Source organism: Rhincodon typus, chromosome 21, assembly GCF_021869965.1.
Source record: "Rhincodon typus isolate 14 chromosome 21, sRhiTyp1.1, whole genome shotgun sequence".
Classification (NCBI taxonomy): Eukaryota; Metazoa; Chordata; class Chondrichthyes; order Orectolobiformes; family Rhincodontidae; genus Rhincodon; species Rhincodon typus.
The window spans coordinates 24,094,202-24,107,899 of NC_063352.1; the positions used below are offsets into that span (position 1 = coordinate 24,094,202).

The window sequence follows — 13,698 nt, forward strand, 5'->3', positions numbered from 1 at the left end:
TTCAAAACCTTTCTGGCTTGTGAGGAAGAAAACAATATGAAATAAGAAAATAAGCTGAAATACCAAATACATCATACAAAATCTCAGACAACAAGGTGTACAGCTGGATGAACACAGCAGGCCAAGCAGCATCAGAGGAGCAGGAAGGCTGACGTTTCGGGCCTAGACCCTTCTTCAGAAATCTCACACTACATAGAAAAGACACGTGCATTCAAAAAGCACCAAATTCCCATTTAATTCAGAGCCAATGAATTATTTCAGAAGTGTCGTCACTATCATTGCAAGAAAAATAGGAAAACTAATAGGCATACCATCGCAACATGTTCAACAATGTAGTACCCCTCAGTGCTGCACCGAATTTCAATTGACACAATGTGGTCAGTTCCTGGAGTGAGACTTGAACTAAGTTTTTAAAGCAGAAGCATAACAACTACAGAAACTGACATTAAAATATATCCAAATATGTAAACAGATTCTTCAGTCAGTGGTCTTCATAGTACAACATGCAGGCACAATGTGAAATTCTACCCTCCAGCTGCATTTGATTTAGTTGGCAGGTCACATTTACGGAATAGTATATATGCATTCAAGGCAGGACAGTACAAAAGGCTTCAGGTCAGAAAACAAAATAATGTGAAATTGCTTTCTTTTAAATATACATTTCACACTTGCGATTCATGATGTTGGCAGAGTGACTCAAAGCTTATACATGGATGTTTTACAATAAACTGATACAATTAGTTGGGAAATCAAAGCAAAATTTAGCTGTGGTAAATGGCGTAACACTAAATGTTTTCCTTCTAAAAATAAGGAAGTAATTAATTTAAAATCACAGAACAGGATGATGGAATTGGACCACAGAACATTACAACTCCAAAAGAAATTCTTTATGCCATCAGGCCTTTGGTATCTCTCTGATAAAGCAATCCAATTCATCTCCATAGCACTGAATTTCTTTCCCTGCAAGAATTTATCCAATTTCCTCTTCAAAGTTTGTATTAAATCTGCATCCACCGTACATTATGGAAGTACATTCCAGATCATAACTTGTTGCGTAAGAAAAATGTTCTCAGCTTAGTTGTGATAATGTGATTCACTATTTTTCTCTTCCAGTGACTGATTTTGAATACCTCCTGAGTAGAATGAACCTACTTTATAACCACAAGTGAGTATTTCCCACTACTGACACCAAAGTGATTCCCCCAGCTATCTCTGAATCAATAGATGCTCATGATACAATGGTGAACCCAACCAAAATCTCAGATGCCTGTACCTGAAGGATGTATCGCTCCAGTTTCATTTCCAAGTCCTTGTTCGCTTTGTCAAGACGGCTTCTCTCAGCCTCCAGCTCTTCAATCTTCTGTCTGCAACAAAGCAGTGGACATTTGACCATCAGTGGGGCTTTCTGCTCTTCTTTCAAAGCTAACATATTCACTACTAACAGCTCAGCAGGTCTGGCAGCATCTGTGGGGGTCACCAGACCCGAAACGTTAACTGATTTTTTCTTCACAGATGCTGCCAGACCTGCTGAGCTTTTCCAGCAACTTTGTTTTTGTTCCTGATTTACAGCATTCGCAGTTCTTTCAGTTTTTATATTCACTGATAAGTTGCATTACAATCATGAAAACATAGACTTGATTTTTGTAATGTCAGAAATCTAACTGAGGAGGCAAATTCAAAGTGATTCAGTGAAATGTAAATTTACCTTTAAAAATGTATTTTGTTGCTACATATATCTAATACAAAACAGACACATGGCCTCCCATAGGACAGGGACGTTAAATCTCTGTGTATTTGTACAACAAATGGAAAACCAACATAAAATGAGAAGGATGCAAACCAAAGTCTAACCCTGCTCTTAAATGTGTTAGAGAAACTGTATGTTCAGCCAGAGGAACGGAGACTTCAAATGAGGAAGTAATAAGCAAGATTGATCAAGTAATATCAGTAAATGCAACGTTGTGGGATACCCAAAAGACACTCAATAAAGTGCCAACAGAAAAGATTACCATGCAGATTGGAGCTTACAGTGTTTAGGTTTAATGTATTAGCATGGATTAGCTAACTTAGCAAAGAGCTGGGATATATCATTTTCAGGTTGGCAAACTGTAATCAGTGGATAGCCGCAGGCATAGTACTGGGACCTCAACTACACTTTACAAGTCTGCATCTCCCATCCCAAAAGTCGATTTCAATTTGTTACTTCATTTGGAGGAACAGGTGAACCCCCAATTAATGCCCACCATTTGCATAATATTAGCAGATTCCCTTATTCATCATTAAGTAAATAAAACATTTATATGTATCACAAGAGCTTCATAACTTAAATCAATGATTTTTATGTTCTGTACATACTTTTAAAGTAGCTTCTCCTCAAGGACTCTCAAGAAGGAATTTCTTCATACATGCATCTTGTTTTGTGAACAAAAGTTAACGACTTGCATTTATTTGTGATTTCCTTTCTCAATAATTATTTGTTCCAAGCCAGCAAATTCAACCTGTAATCTTTTCGCACTTATTCTCTGCAAGAGCGTACATGACAACATACTATAACAGACATACCATTTATCAAGGATACTATCTTTTGATTGTTCATTGCAAAGAATGCCTCTTAAAATATTTGAAAAAATAGAATTCCACATTCACAAAAGCAAATATTTCAGCTGCCAAAGTACCTCTAACAAACATTCCAACAAACCAATTTTGTTGGTTTCTAAAGTGGGCAACATTTCACACACACTGTTCAGAAATATTATGAAACCAGCTGCACTAGAATATTCATTGAGACTAGCATTTGTAATATCACTAACATTGGATAGCTTCAAATTCTTAGGTTCCCATCTGTAGGCAGCTAAATTGCACATTTATTCACGTCCAATTTGCTTAATGTTTTATTCAACCCTTTAAAATATTGTCTATCTCGAAGTGTTTTGTTGTCGAACTTAACATCAATGCATCAAAACTGGCAAGCTGTCCAGCATAACTGCACAATCAGTTCAACAGACTAATCAGGTTTTATTGTTTCTCTGTCTCTTCGATATTACATCATACTGCTGTAATGGCCTCATGTAATTAAGCAGAATGGCAGCAACAATTTCTAAATAGAATTGTTGGTATGTAATTATTGAAGACCTACCTTGCTTAATATTTAACCAAACACATAAATCTGATTCCCTATTTTAAATTATGTATTGCCTTATTAATAACACATCTCTAATTTCATGGTACCACCCCATAAAAAAACATCAACTTGCATCACGAAGATGCCTGTAAGTTTATCTTTATGCATTTCCAGCATTAAGGGAGCTATTTTTCATTGAGCACAACCTAGTTTCTGCAAAAAACAGATCTTTCCCATACCTCAGAGATATCATGCAGGCCATACACAGGAGTATAAGACTTGAGAGCAGGATTAGGTCATTCAACCCTTCAAGCCTGCTGCATCATTCAATAAGATTATGGAATTTTCACTGTAGTATCACCACCATTTTCTCTTCTGCTCCCTATAAATCTCAATTCCCTTTTTTTAAAAAAGTCTAATTCGTACTTAAATAAATTTGTTGAGTTACCTTCCACTACTATTTGCAGAAGAGAATTCCACTTACTAACAAGCTTCAGGGAGAAAAGAAATTCTTTTAATTCATCTTAAAAGGGAGACCTTTTGTTTTTAAATTATAATGCTAGTCCTAATCTCCTCCACAACAGACAACATCCTCACAGTATCTACCTGATCAAATCCCCTCAGCATCCTATACACACTGCAACAGAGATGGGAGGAGTGCACTGTCTTTCTCTAGTCCCACTACTCCACAGGTCACAACATAAATATAACAATATTTTGCCCAAGTCCCAGAGTATGCTTTCTCAGTATTAGGCTTAGAATGAAAAGATCAAACAGATTTCCTCAGTAAACACAAAATTATCAATTTATCATAAAACAAAAACCCATCCAACAGAGATGTAGAACTGGTTAACACACATGATTTTGTAATATGAAAATATAACTGTTATAACCTTCTAAATAAAGTAAAACACGCAGAAACACTTTAGGTAAAAAGAAAATGTATCTTCTCTCTGTAAAGATTCATTTAAAAAGAAAACTCAATAAAGAAAATCCAGGGTAGTTATTCTCCAAAGTGCAAGGGAAAGGTGTGGAATGTTCTAAAATCTGTCAATCTGGTGATCACAACTTGCTCAGGAAATAGAACGCTGAGAAGTTCTTTCATTCACTATCGTCTAAAAGAACAATCAGGTCTTGCAAGGAATTCACTTCTTCAGAAACAACAGATATGAGCTAAGCAGCTTGTTCAGCAGAATCATAGAGATGTACAGCATGGAAACAGACCCTTCGGTCCAACTTGTCCATGCCGACCAGATATCATAAATAAATCTCGTCCCATTTGCCAGCAGTAGGCTTTTTCCAACTTAACTTCAAAACAGAAGCTCCGAGGCTGCAAATACTCCTCAAACAGGATAGTCATAAAACCCAGGTTTTCTGAACTATGTTCAAGCAATCAAGGGTAGCAATCTTCTTCATTTGTACATGGAATATGTGCTTCATTGGCTGGGCCAACATTTAGTGCACATCCCTGGATGTTGCTTGAACTGATTGCCCTTTGAGCTGACCCTAGCAGGTCACTTGAAAGTCAACCTCTTGCTGTAGGTCTGGAGTCATATGTAGGCCAGGCCTGGTAGGGATGGCAGTTTTCTTCAAGGTATTAGTTAAACAGATGAGAGTTTACAACAATTAACAATAGTTACAGGGTTGCTATTCGATGAGGATTTGTTCCAGATTTTCATTGATTCATATTTTATCTTCTGTCATGGTGGGATTCAAACCCATGTCTCCAGAACATTAGCCTGGGTCTCTGGATTATTAGTTCACTGACAATATCACTACATTACCAACTTCCCAAACTTACCACAAGTCACATAATTTCCAAAAGCCTTGTTTAAAAAGTTTTCCAAAAAATCCATGCATTTTGACAATCCTTCAAACTCAAGTGCTCACAAAATATTAAACATGAAACAACTTCATAACACATTTCAAAAAGATCAACTCTTGTTCTTTTAAACTCCAGTGGATATAAGCCCTACCTATCCAACCTTTCTTCATAAACAAAGCCTTTCATCATGAGAATGGGTCAAGAGAACATTCTGTGAACTGCTTCCAGGAATATCCATATATTTTTTGAAGACTTTCCACCTCTTTTTGTCAACTTACTTTCCTAGCTGTCTTGATATCATCAGCAAATTCAGTCCCTTCAGCAAAGTCATTGATATTTTACAGATTATAAATAATTGAGGGCCCAGCACCAATTCCTATGGCACTCCACTAGAGACAGCATGTCCACCTGAAAAAAGTACACTCTCTTCTTCCTGCTAGCTAATCAATCCTTTATCCATGCTAATAAAATATGCACTAGGACATGTGCTCTTATCTTATGCAGTAACATCTGACTGGCACCTTATCAAATGTCTCTTGAAAATCCAGGTACACCATAAATACGAGTTCCCCTTTAGCCACCCTGCATGTTACTGCTTCAAAAAAATCTAACAAACTGAATATTCTTTTCTTTTCACAAGTCTACCTTCTAGTAAGCTTCTTAATAACAGATTCTAGCAACTTCTCTTTAACAAGTGTTAGTTTAAGTGGCCTATAATTCCCTGTTTCTGTTTTTCTCCTTTTTTGATTATTAATGTTACATTTGATATTTTCCAATCCATTGCCACTCATCCAGATAGTTAGGAATTTTGGAAAATTATATCCAATGTCTATAAATGAATCTATTCAGTTTCCGCAGCTCTCTTTCTGTATCTGCTGCATCTTTGAAGAGTTCAAAAACTGCTTCTGAAAATTAATTTCAGAAACGTACTTTTTATTCCAATTGACCTGCAGTTCCACGGAAAATGTGTTGAAAGATTTCTGCGGGGTGACACTTCTCAGAAAGAAGTTTGTGTGAATCATATTGCTCTACAGAAATAAGACTTTTATGCTGAGCGAACTACACTCCCATTATCTGAGCCAAAAGAGCGAATAGATTTTTAAGATGACCTTTTGAGCACTGCAAGAATCTCTCTAACATCTATATTACTTAAGTCATTCTTCAAAAGCCATTGCAACCAACCTTATCTTAGCAAGTCTTATAGGACTTGCCTTATAATTCCGATCTAGATGGACATTATCAATGTGAATTTACCTACGTTAAAAAGCTCATTGTCCCTTACCTGGTACCTCAGAATGAACTACAAACACTTTTTGTTTTGCTTCTTATTTGGTCATCCTCAGCTATTGGCTGTCCCAAAATCTCATCATCATAAGTACTTTTATTTCTAGTTCTGTCATAAAACTATTCTGTGACTTTATTTCACTGTTCAACTATTCAACCTCCAACCACCACTTCCACCTTTGCACCTGCTGGGACCCATTGTAATCTGCTACTTGCACTATTGGAGGCACTTTCTGATTACACAGTTGTTTTCTGACACAACTGTCACCATGAGTATTTGCTTCCTTACACTCCACTTCTATCCCATCCTGCCAATCCATCAACATCTTGGCCGTCATCCTGAATGTTCAAACACTATGCAAACATGTAGGAAAATGTACTGACATATCCTGCAATTATCATTTACCTGCATTCACTAGTCCCTGTATTTTATATATCATACCCACTCCAGACAACAGGCTAGAAGATATGACAGTTCTACCACGTGAGTTTTAAATTTCACACTCAGGGCTTTCAAAACAAAACTCAAGCATTTCAGGCACAAGCTGTATTATTTACTTCAATCGGCAGTTCAGGCTGTAGGGATTCTGTAATTATTTCTGATTGACCATGATGATTGAACCTTAATAATTTGATTGGCATTCTGCCATCACAACCTATCACGTCACCAGTCTTAGAAATGTGGATCTTTTAAATTTGTGCAGCATTTTCTCATATGTTCTGACTGTTGTAAGATTTTATAAAACTGCTGCTACAGCGGTTATCTGCTTTGTTCAAACATAAACAACTTCCAACAAACAATGATAAATGAAAGGTAACAGTAGGGGCCACTATGTTCCATGGAACTGGCATCAAAGAACTATCTGACACCTATTATCAATGCAATGCTTATGAAAAGTTTTGCTCCCAAGTAGAATGAAAACTAACCTTAAAATGAAGGTAGGCAAGACGACAATGATTATTCAGAAGTCCTGAGTAATCATCCAGTGTCCATTGGCTAGAAGGACTCAAACAGGCGACCAACATTGTATAAACTACCAGCCCCTGAGAATGGCATATTGACAAGCGCTCAGTGAGAGGGCAGTCATCAGAAGGCAGTGCTCGTTAAGTAGCTGTTTTCTTCAGATGGAAGATGCGTGAAAAAAGGGAGGGGAAGCAGTGTGCTGACTTCACAACTTTAATGAAATTGATGTGCTCGGTCAACCACTGCTCATCCTCAGGTTATCAGTAAACTGTCCTCAATCATCAGAGGTGGCATACTTTTTTGATGTATTATATCTAATCAAAACTAATTAACAATCTGAAAACACCTTATGATTGATTGACTGCCTATATTACGTCTCTGTGGTCTCCAAAATCAAAATCTTACACCACAGCTTTTCCACTCCCTGTGACCATCTCTTTTATATTGTGCTAAATTGCTTGAATGAAACCATGTCATGTGGTACTTTAATTACACCTCAATCTCTCCAAATTTGCTCCGAAATCAGTCTACTTGTATGTAAAACATTCAAATGTACAGAAAATGTAGTGCCTTCCCACAGAGGAGAACCTAACACACAGATAGAAATATTTTCTTAAAAAAATCAAAGAAAACTGCAGATCCTGGAAATCAGAAACAAAAACAGAAATTGCTGGAAAATCTCAGCAAGTCTGGCAACATCTGTGCATAGAAAGCAGAGTTAATGTTTCAAGTTCAGTGACCTTTCTTCAGAATGATACATTATTTCTATCTTTTGCTAGAACCCTCGCTGATTTTTCATTATTTTTATTTTTATTCTTTTATCAGTTTTGATTTGGAGCTGTGAACTGGGAATTGTGAGCTGAAGATGACTTGTGGACTTTAAAACAGCTTATGGTAAAAGGAAAAGAACAGACCAAACAAGGTTATTTCTGAGAGGCCAAGCCTGCAGATTAATTGCAGGCTGCTTCTTGATTGAAAGGGTTTTTGCAGACACAGCAACTCCAGGAAGGGCACTCTCTAAACAAACAGAAGAAGTTGGCTATTAATCAGGTCAGTACCTGGCAAACGTGAAACAGACCACATGTTTAAACAGATGTTGAATGCTAATTAAGGCTTTAGGAAAAGACGGTCAATCTTTCAGAGTAGGACCAGAGGTTGGAGTTTTTCTGAACTATATTTCCTGATGGATGGCTTTGGCTGCTGCTGAGAGGGGATGAACATTGGAAAACTCCTTACCTAAACTCCCACACCAGCTTCCAGAAGCCCAAAGAGTAGAAAGACGTGAACTGAAAAGGTGACCCTGCTCGACATTTCCAGAAAACAACCAGGGAGTCCACGTCTATGCCTGCACTGGAAACTATTCAAGTTATTTGGTCTGTTTTGTTACTTCCTTTTATTTAGCTCTTAACTAATTTTGATTGTCTGTCTTTTGTATGACTGAGGCTAAAAACAGATGTTTCGGGTTTAAACCATTGTCATTAATTAGATTACCTCATAGTTTAATTTTTCTTGCTTAAGTTATAGTGTATTTAATAAATCATTAAGTCTTTGTTTAAGACACAAAACCAAATGTATTGAGTTCGTTATTTACAAAGTCTATTACCACTGGAGTTAGGAACTATTCGAATAGCTATTGGGGGTCTTTGACAGTTTTAATGTTATTGTGTTGCAAACGCAGAGTAGAAAGGCTAATTTAGTTTGGCTGTCTGTCTCCACATCATCAAACCTTTGATCAAATCACTCCATAACTTCTAAATTCCAAGGAATGCAACCAAAGTATGCTCATTCACTTAATCTGTCAATGACTCTTTGTAATTTTATGCTTCTATCCATGTTGCTCACAATGCTGTCTGTGTCATTAGTAAACCCGGTTGCAATGTTCTCTCATTCATCCCCCAAGTCATTAATAAATATGGAGAATGGTCAAGGCCTGAACAAAAGTAACTGGCATGCAGTAGTCAAATGACTCCTGCTAACTGTCCCTGTACTCTGTCTCATGCATCTCAGCTGATTTCCTAACCAAGTATATAACTCCCCTCAGGTCTATGAGCTTCAACTTTAGCTTAGAGCAATGTGTTCTGTGAAGTACATACAAATAGCATCTTGCTATAGTCATTTTAGTCATTCTGCTGTCCACTACATCAGTCATTATAGATCAGCAATTTACCAGGAACAGATGTTAGGCTAAGTTTATGCTTAAGTTTTTTTTTCTTTCACCTTTCTCAAACACCAGACTGATGTGTATGATTTTCCCATTTAAGAAACAGTGCAAAATTGACAGAATTTAGAAAGATCATAGTTAGGGCAGCTGTAATGTTTTTCACATACTTCCATTAAAATCCTGTGAAAATCAGTTGGTCCTGAGAATTTATCAGCTTTTAGTGCCAATATGTGCTTCATATTGTAGTCATATTCCTTACGTAAAATCTGGTGAGATGACAATTCAATATTAGTTTCTTTTCAAGATGTCCATTATGGTGTCCTCTTCCTGTGCGACAGATATTGGTACCAAATACCCTTCTTCAGAAGGGTTTAATCCCGAAACATCAGCTTTCCTGCCCCTCTGATGCTGCTTGGCCTGCTGTGTTCATCCAGCTCTACACCTTGTTATCTCAGATTCTCCAGCATCTGCAGTTCCTACTATCTCTGAACATCATAACCCTGACCGATTTTAAAAGCATCAACCTCAACCTAAGAACATGTTTCATCAACACAGAATCTCCAACCGCTATATTGATAAGCTCAAAAGAATGATAGATAGTGTATATATTTAACCTCAGAATTGCCCAATCCTGATGACATAATTGCTCATAAGAGGAAAGTCAAAGAAGCTGCTCTGAAACTGCCATGTTAAATTCCAGCTGTTGGAGATTAGACGAGCCCCTGAATGTGGCAAACTGAAATGATTTAGCTCTCCAGCTAAATCAACATCATTGATTTCTGTGTCACCATTATGAATTTGGCACCTAATCCTCATTAAGAATCTTCCTAAATATTGGTGCAGCTTACAGCCAAGGAGCAACATCTCAACCAATAGTTGCACTGAAGGGGCAGTATTGCACTGAAGAGGTAGTACTAAGGGAGAGTTGCAATAAGAATTGCAGTATTACACAACACCTTCACCGTGCAACTTCAGCAGTTCACAGATCTACCTCAAAACCACTTTCTCAATACCTATTAGGTATGAGTCATAACTGTTGCTCTTCCAGAGATGCTGACATCCCAGTAGTGAACAAAGGTAAAAATGTTCTTGTAAAGCTGTTTGCTAAAATGATTTTTCAATTCATCTAGAAAAAATATGAATGTATAATGAACCTTAAAATTGGGTGCGAACATGCTGCGCTTCATTTCATTTTGAACTTGGAGAATTTTTCAAACAGAGACATCACAGGCATAATACCCACTATACTAATGCATTCTGTACTCCAAACCGATGTTATCCAGCTACACCAAGATTTCCCAATGAAAATGGCAGTCCTGAATCTAACAAAAACAAAGTTGCTGGAAAAGCTCAGCAGGTCTGGCAGTATCTGTGAAGGCGAAAACAGAGTTAACGTTTCGGGTCCAGTGACCCTTCCTCAGAACCGGACCCAAAAAGTTAACTGTTTTTACCTTCACAGATGCTGCCAGAACTGCTGAGCTTTTCCAGCAACATTGTTTTTGTTCCTGATCTACAGCATCCACAGTTCTTTCAGTTTTTAGTCCTGAATCTAAATTTGATCTTAGCCAAGAGATTTCGAGCACAGAATTCTTCATTTTGCTGAAGTCATGTTGATGGAGCTGCTAAGGAGCATCTCCAGAACACAAATCCAAATTCTACAATTACCACATTTCCACTGAAACTGAGAAGCCTTTAGATGATCAAGAGCAAGTCTGCTTGCATGCATATATACAGGGACTTCTGCTATAACACATGTTCCAGCAACACGAATTGGCTATACTGCGACTGACTAATAAGGCAACACCACTTCTAAAATATGAACTTGTGTTGGCTATAACATGATTCCATCAGTGCACGGAGGAGTATGCGTGAGCATCACATGATCGTTTTGTGGGCTTTGTCCAGTGTTCTTCCATTTTGGAAGAGATTTAACATAAGAATGCAATTGGCATTATCGTAGAGGCCTGGGGAGAGGTCACTAAGGACTTAGCAGAAGCTTCTCCCAAATTTTTTTCAAGATTTTGAAGAAAGCTTTGATCCATCAGAGGAGCTCCCAGGAATCAAAGAACATTGTGTTGATCTTGCGAAACAAGTTAGATTTGAAGAAGTGGAGAGTGAGGATGCTGAAGAGCTGCTTAAGTCCCACTGTGAAAACCTCTCTACACCTGGTCTACAACAACTTCTCACTAAGGAGCAAGTGAAGTCCACAATGCAGCACCATGAGAGCTTTCAACTTCTGTTTTGTCTTCTATCCTGAGAGAAATTGAGGAGCAGTGGCAGCTCTTAGAGGACAACAATCACAATGCAGAATGCAACAGGTTGGCAATTCATGGAATTGGCACCCTATGAACAGCTTCTTTATGAAAGAAGAAAAAGGGCCAAACAGCAAAAACTGGATGTCTTTTTTAAGTCAACCCCCAAGAAATGGTCAGAAGACAATGAACCACAGCCATCCATTTCAGGATTAATTATTTTTTGCCCTAACCGTGTAACCACAACTGCACTTGAAGGTGATGGTGATGGTGATGATGACCCTCAGCTCTTGCAGTAACAACAGAGCAACCGCAAAACCTCCTCCGCCATCAAGTCATCTTGACACTTTTTCAAGATAAGGAGTTCAATTTATTTTTATTTCATTATTACGTATGAGTTAAAAATATATTCAAATTGCGCTATCCTTTGTGTTAGGCTTTTTAGTGATATTTTTTGGTGGTCTGCCCCAATCCCACTTTTCCCATAGGCCCCTTTATTTCTATCGCATGATTTTTTATATCGCAATGTTGCGCAGGAATGCTACTATCGCGTTATAGCAGAACTCCCTGTATTGAATAAGTAAAAAGTTAGAATCTTGAATTTTGAAAACTTGTTTATAAAACTATATCCATTTTTCAGTGAAATGATTATGTTACATAAGCATCCCTGTTTAGGGAGTAACACATAGCTGGGACAAAACACTGAATAGCATCCGAGTTAAGGAATTTGAATAACATCATTGATTATGGCAGTGAAGTGCAAATGATTTATAACTGACATCTGAATCCCAGAATACACTATAGCACAGAATGAAAGAACTCTAGCACTTTTAAAAAATATATATTTAGTGAAACATCTGAAGTGGTTTGATTTGTTTTGAGCACTACTCTTGACTGCATGATCCATCAAGGTGCAATGATGCTCACATAAAAGAATTAATAATTCTTTGTAAATTGATTACAAAAAAATACAGCTTACAGCTGATTACTATAAAACATGACGTTTTTTATCACCACCTACAATATCCAAGTCACAAGTATCTCTGCATCTTCTGCAGCTCTAGCAACACTCAAAAAGCTGGACACCATTTAGGCCAAAGCCGCCAGATAGTTCAGTTCCTCATCCAAAACACCTAAAACATTTATTCCCTCCATGACCCAAGCAAGCTGGTTATAATGTGTACCCTCTACAATTTATTATGATTTCTGTAACAGCACTTCCCAAATCTGTGACCTCCAATTTAGAAAGACAAGAGAAGAATGTGCATTGGGAGACCATCAGACTTCAGTTCTACCTAAAGCCAAAACTATTCCCTGTAACAACTGAATACAAAACCTGCCATTGCTGAAGAATCCAAGAGCTGTCTTCCCCACAATAGTTATACATCACACATCTATCCAGAGCTGTTTGCACTTTCCAAACCCTTCCTCTTTATATGCCAGGTTTATATGGGTCAAAGTTGTTTTTTTTTTAAACTACTTGGTGAAGTAACATTATAAATTCGGCACAACATCGTGGGCTGAAGGGCCTGTACTGTGCTATGTTCTATAATCTACGGTTTAAAGGGAAATAGTCAGAGGTGCTGAATTGGATCACAAAAGATTTTGATAATACATATTCATTTGCCATAAATCAGTGGCTATATAGAATTTGCAGCACAGTAACAGGGTGTCTGACACAACTTTGGGACTTTGCCAATGCATATTTTCACAAGAGGTTCTTCCCATCCCTCTTTATTTAGCCATCTTGTCCCTTCTCCCTAATGCGTGTATCAGGCCTTGGCTTATATGTACCCTTGCTATTCACTTTTAGCAAATGCCACATTCTAGTCACTATCTGGGTCAAGGAGTTTCTCCTGAATGGCCCCTAGTGACTCTGATAATGGATTGTATATTACAAAGTATAAGAACCTCGTTATAAAACAGTACTCCCTTTTACTTGCCATTAGCACTTGCATAGAGGATGGACTAGCTTGCTCCAGATTTGTATGATGTAAAAATTATTTCACAGTGATAAACTATAAATTATTAAGGTACACAGGCAAAGCAATTAAATCACAATTAACTCAAAGAATGTCACAACACATTAAT

At 37.6% G+C, this 13,698-nt stretch overlaps 1 protein-coding gene across 4 annotated transcripts in view; it reads right to left on the minus strand.

Moving 5' to 3' along the window:
* Positions 1-13,698, minus strand: part of LOC109931990 (mitotic spindle assembly checkpoint protein MAD1-like) — a 645,529-nt gene that overhangs the window by 424,610 nt on the left and 207,221 nt on the right. For all 4 annotated transcript variants that reach the window (XM_048609842.1, XM_048609840.1, XM_048609841.1 and 1 more), the window contains exon 6: positions 1,274-1,364. In XM_048609842.1, coding sequence (XP_048465799.1) covers positions 1,274-1,364 — 91 coding nt within the window. The remainder of the gene's footprint in view (positions 1-1,273; positions 1,365-13,698) is intronic.